Source organism: Pseudoliparis swirei, chromosome 11 (assembly GCF_029220125.1).
Source record: "Pseudoliparis swirei isolate HS2019 ecotype Mariana Trench chromosome 11, NWPU_hadal_v1, whole genome shotgun sequence".
NCBI lineage: Eukaryota > Metazoa > Chordata > Actinopteri > Perciformes > Liparidae > Pseudoliparis > Pseudoliparis swirei.
The window spans coordinates 4,479,842-4,485,174 of record NC_079398.1 but is presented as its reverse complement, the minus strand read 5'-3'; the positions used below and the strand labels follow the sequence as shown (position 1 = coordinate 4,485,174).

Genomic DNA, 5,333 nt, shown 5'->3' with positions numbered 1-5,333 from the left:
AAGCTCTCAGGAACAACAGCCTGGGACAGGGAGAGGTTGAAGATGTCTGCGAAGACTCCTGCCAACTGGTCTGCACATGCTCTGAGGGCGCGGCCGGGATGTGGTCGGGACCTGCCGCCTTCCGGATGTCCACGCGCTTGAAGGCTCTGCGCACGTCAGCCTCTGAGATGATCAGCAGGCTGGTCTCCTCGGGCGGCGCTGCCTTCGGCGGGCTGCCGTTCACGTCGAACCGAGCAAAGAATGTATTTAGCTCGCCTGGGAGGGAGGTAGAGGAGTTCTCTTCACCGCTGGTTCTCACTCTGAAGTCCGTGATTGTCTGTAGCCCTTCCACACACCTCTCACGTCATGGCTCTTGAGCTTTTCCTCCACCTTGTTCCTGAACTCCCGCTTGGCAGAGCCGATGGTCTTACGGAGGTCGTAGCGGGCTCTTTTGTATTCCGCCATATTCCCGGAGTCAAAGGCGGTGTTACGCGGCGGAGTGCAGCGAACATCGCCATTTATCCACGGTTTCTGGTTGGGATAAGTCCGAACCGACTTGGTAGGAACAACGTCATCTATGCATTTCTTGATGAACCCGGTGACTGAGGACGCGTACTCACTGACGTTGTTGTCCGACGCGACCCTGAACATATCCCAGTCAGCACGTTCAAAACAGTCCTGTAGCATAGACTCCGATTGGTCCGACCAGCGTTGCACTTCCTTCACAGCGATTGGTTGCTGCTTAAGCCTCTGCCTGTAGGCGGGAGTAGTTGGATGGGCGGTGGTCCGCTTTGCTGATCGGTGGGCGGAGGAGGGCTTTGTATCCATCGCGGCAGGGATTGTAGCAGTTGTCGAGAATCCGCTCCCCAGCGTGTTGCTTTTATGTGTTGGTAGAACCGGAGAACTTTCTTCAGGTTCGCTTTGTTGAAGTCCCCGCCACAATGAAAGCAGCCTCGGGTGTGCCGACTCCTGCTCGCTGATCGCCCGTAGAGTTCCTTCAGCGCTATGTCCGTGTTAGCTTGAGGCGGAATGTACACAGCAGTTACGGTGACTGCTGTAAACTCCTTGGTAGCCAGAATGGTCGACACATGAGCATTAGGTACTCCAGGTCCGGGAACAGAACGACTTGAGAGTATGTACATGACTTTGGTTGCACCAAGATCTGTTTATCATGAGACATACCCCCTCCACGATCTTTACCAGAGAGAGTCTTTGTTCTGTCCGCGGTGGACGGAAAATCCTGCCGGCTCGATGGCTGAGTCGGTAACCTCCTCCGACATCCATGTCTCCGTAAGGCAGATGATGCAGTTGTCCTTAGTTTCCGGTGGAATTGAATACGAGCCTGTAGCTCGCATAGCTTATTGTCCAAAGACTGTACATTTGCCAGTAAAATGGTGGGTAGTGGGGGTCGATTGGCTCGACGTCTCAGCCTAACCAGCACGCCAGCTCGCTTCCCCCTCCGTCGGCGACGTTTGCGTGAGATCGCGCCTAAAATGGACGGAGATAGTTCCGCTACTGTTCCTGGCGGGACGTCCGAGTAAGAGTTGAAAAACTCTGGTAGGCGGCGAGCAACTGCCGATCCAATCTCCAGAAGTGTGCATCTGTCGTACGTTAACTGGCTGCTAACGTTTTGTGCAAAAATAGTCGCAATAAGAAGAATAAATAACAAAAAACTACTACAAAATCCGGGAGCTCGCAACACAGCAGCCATCACGTACGGCGCCATATCACCAAAGTCACAGTAGATAACGATTGAAAATCAAAGCTGAAGTGAAAGTCTCAACCTGTGTGGCGTTCTGAAGTCTGAAGGGAGTTTTTTTTCACAGTGTTCTGCTTTTGTGTCACTCAGGATGAAGCTGTTGATCGTTGTTGCTGCGGCTCTGGCCGTGGCTAGCTGTGCCAGCATTTCTCTGGAAGACCTGGAGTTCCACGCCTGGAAACTCAAGTTTGGTAAGATTATTTTATGAGACCTTCTTGTTTTTATTGTGGTCTGTTGTCAAATATACGATAGCTCTTGTTCAGGTACTGCCCATGAGGCTTACATTTGGAGTGTGTGCTCATTTACCTTTAAAAATAAAATATAAAGCAAGCCTACGGAGACTGCAAGTGGCCTACGATGACGTCATGAGGATATTGTTGAAGGGACGAGGTGGACTAGTCCAGTGAAATGGTTGTGGCTGCAGGAGTCAACACATTTAACGCAGTTTTAAGAAATTTAATGCACAAGTTTATCTGCCGGGTTGATGACGCAGAAAATGAGATCATCATGTTTTTAGCAAATATAAAATTCAGCACTACACAATACCAGTCCCAGCTGTGGAGACACTGGTACAGCTGTCTATGTATAAAGCATGTGTAGTTCTATGTTTGTGTTTTACTTGTCGTTTCGCATGTATTTTATGATGTTTTAATGTTTTTCACTATCTGGACCTAAAGGTCTAAAGTAAAGGTCTTTAGAAGTTTATAGTCTACATTGTGTTTGTCAGCTGATGAAGGGAGATTTCCAAACTGGAAAAGGATTTGATTGATTCATAATTCATCACAGATTTTGTTTTTTTCCCTCTGATTGGCAGCAAGGTCCTATAACTCTATGGCAGAAGACCTTCAACGCAAGGAAATCTGGCTCGCCAACCGCAGACATGTTCTGGTGCACAACATCATGGCAGACCAGGGTATCAAGTCCTACCGCCTCGGCATGACCTACTTTGCTGACATGGTATGCACGGAAAACCTCAAACGTGGTTTCTGCCATCGTTCGGCGTTGAACGTCCTCCTTTAGTGACGAACTGTCGACAATGCCATTCGGTTGCGGTCGGCTTGTGAGGATGCAGTGATTTACATTTGGGATTAATACTGAACTTGGTCCCTCTTCTCCAGGAAAACGAAGAGTACAAACGCCTGATTTCCCAGGGCTGCCTGCTGTCCTTCAACACGTCTCTGCCTCACCACGGCTCTGCTTACCTTCGGCTGCTTGAAGGAGGCGATCTGCCCAACACTGTTGACTGGAGGGACAAGGGATTCGTCACTGCTGTCAAGGATCAGAAACAGTGCGGCTCCTGCTGGGCCTTCAGTACAGTAAGTACTACGACAAGTCGGCGTCCTCTCTTTTGGTCATGCGGGGAAACTTCACACGACTGACTTCTGGTTCCCATCTAACTCTTTCAGACCGGCTCACTGGAGGGTCAGAACTTCAGGAAGACGGGGACGCTGGTGTCTCTGAGCGAGCAGCAGCTGGTCGACTGCTCCGGCGACTATGGCAACATGGGTTGCAATGGAGGCGTGATGGACGCCGCCTTCATGTACATCAAAGCCAATGGAGGGATCGACACAGAGGACTCATACCCTTATGAGGCTGAGGTAAACAGAACGCAGTGTGGTTGAAAAAGCTTTACATTGGCAGCATCCATTGTCAGACAGCCATTTGTTATCATCATACTAAAATGCTAAGATTTGAAGATGGAAATCGACCCATCCAGACAGTTTTAAAATCACAGCTATGCATATAAGAGATGTACAACAGTGCCATCTTGTGGAGGAAAGGAATAGTTGTCCACAACAGACTTTCAATGCGAGGCCGTCTCATTGACAAGTCCATCAAAACAGGAAAAGGAACGCTCATGAAAACTCTTGAAAACTGTTTTCATTGCTTGTGTGCAGACATTTGGGCGTCTGGACTGTCTACCAACCCACAAACTGTGAGATGATACAACCACTCAGTTTGCCTAGATCAGAATACGATTTAGCAATCCATTCAGATTTGGCTCACCTTCCTATTTCATGCAGGTTTAGTATACTATACCGATACTGTGGGTATATAACAGAGATTATGACCAATGTTTTCACTCCAAAGTCACCAAATTACATACTGGACCCAATGTGCACAAGCCACATATGTGGCTATGTGGATATGAGACAAATCAGGAATAATACACTTTATTCGAGACCTTTCTCCCTTTCTCTGTCTCAGCAACACAAGATTTGTCGACTAACTGTGTGGACTAACTACTTTCTGCAGTAAAACATGTTTTCCTTCTCTCGTTTAGGATGGCCAGTGCCGTTACAATCCTGCCAACGTCGGTGCCACATGCTCAGGCTACGTTGATGTGCAACAAGGCGACGAGGCCGGCCTGAAGGAGGCTGTGGCCACCATCGGACCTGTGTCTGTGGTCATTGATGCTTCTCATATGTCCTTCCAGCTGTACGAATCAGGTGAACAGTTGTAAACGCTGCGTTGCTTCTGCCAGAAAATACTCTCATCAAATGCAAGACGGAATAGGATATTCTGGTCTTCCTTTTAACACATCCACACGCCGATCTAATGTGTGGTTTTGTGTTTGTAGGAGTGTATGATGAGCCAGCGTGCAGCAGCACACAGTTGCACCACGCTGTTCTGGCTGTGGGTTATGGGACTGACAACGGACGTGACTACTGGCTGGTCAAGAACAGGTAAACAACCAAACCTGCTGCTCTTTAAAAAGGTTGAACTGCATTCCTGAATTCCATTCACTTCTGTTGTCTCTACATGCTGCTCGTATTTGTGCTCACGATTCTCTACATAGAGCAACTGAATATTGGGTAATGTGTGTGTTTCTGTAGCTGGGGCCTCGTATGGGGAGACAAGGGCTACATCATGATGACCAGGAACAAACGCAACCAGTGCGGCATTGCTACTGCATTTAGCTACCCTCTGGTCTGAGCAGGTGAGAGGAAACCAAATACTTTTGAAGTTACACTTCTGTGTCTGCACAGACGTACCTGAAATGACGTGTGTGTGTGTGTGTGTGTGCGTGTCTGCACTGCACTCTGCAGTTTAATGTCCATTCACTGGTATTCACGGTTCATGTTTTTTTTTTTTTTTCAGGTCCAGGACATTCCTCAGTACGGAGAAAAGTGACCAATAATTTACTTAATTAGATGAAGAAACCAAGTTATGGAGCTTTTGTGGTTCCATGGATATGTGTAGGATCCTTCTGCACTAGTAAAGGATTTAGGTTGGATTAAGATTGTTAACAAAATGTAAACACAAATAAAAATAATGTAATAAACATGTTTGAGTTTATGATTGTGTTGCTTTTTTGGGGGCTCTAGAGAATGCAGTCCATCTCAAGTTTGGTGCACTGCTTTGGTGCAGATTCATACAAAATCTCCCAAACTATTGGATGTATTGCCATGATGTGTTGTCATGTGCTGTTCCCATTGTTGTGCCACGATGGGTCTACATTTAATTTGTTTAGTCGAATGTCTCTCCATCCATGAAGCCGTATAGTTTGCATCGGATGCTTAGAATTCACAGTTAAAGTTAATCAAAGGTCAACAGAAACTGCTGTGACAGGTTTAGCATTTATTGGATGGAT

At 47.5% G+C, this 5,333-nt stretch overlaps 1 protein-coding gene across 1 annotated transcript; it reads left to right on the top strand.

The window, feature by feature from the left end:
• Positions 1-1,799: 1,799 nt before the first annotated feature.
• On the top strand, positions 1,800-5,038 carry ctsl.1 (cathepsin L.1). Its single transcript, XM_056427213.1, has 8 exons — positions 1,800-1,929; positions 2,553-2,695; positions 2,857-3,054; positions 3,145-3,336; positions 4,023-4,188; positions 4,320-4,425; positions 4,576-4,679; positions 4,841-5,038. Exons 1-7 carry the CDS (start codon positions 1,830-1,832, stop codon positions 4,673-4,675), a joined length of 1,005 nt encoding a protein of 334 aa, XP_056283188.1. The 5' UTR covers positions 1,800-1,829; the 3' UTR covers positions 4,676-4,679; positions 4,841-5,038.
• The last annotated feature ends 295 nt before the right edge of the window (positions 5,039-5,333 follow it).

Excerpts from the sequence above, each read along its gene's own strand:
- ctsl.1 (XM_056427213.1), top strand. The coding sequence starts at position 1,830 with ATGAAGCTGTTGATCGTTGTTGCTGCGGCTCTGGCCGTGGCTAGCTGT. Across the intron at positions 1,930-2,552 it reads CGCCTGGAAACTCAAGTTTG|CAAGGTCCTATAACTCTATG; the intron begins GTAAGATTATTT and ends TCTGATTGGCAG. Across the intron at positions 3,055-3,144 it reads CCTGCTGGGCCTTCAGTACA|ACCGGCTCACTGGAGGGTCA; the intron begins GTAAGTACTACG and ends TAACTCTTTCAG.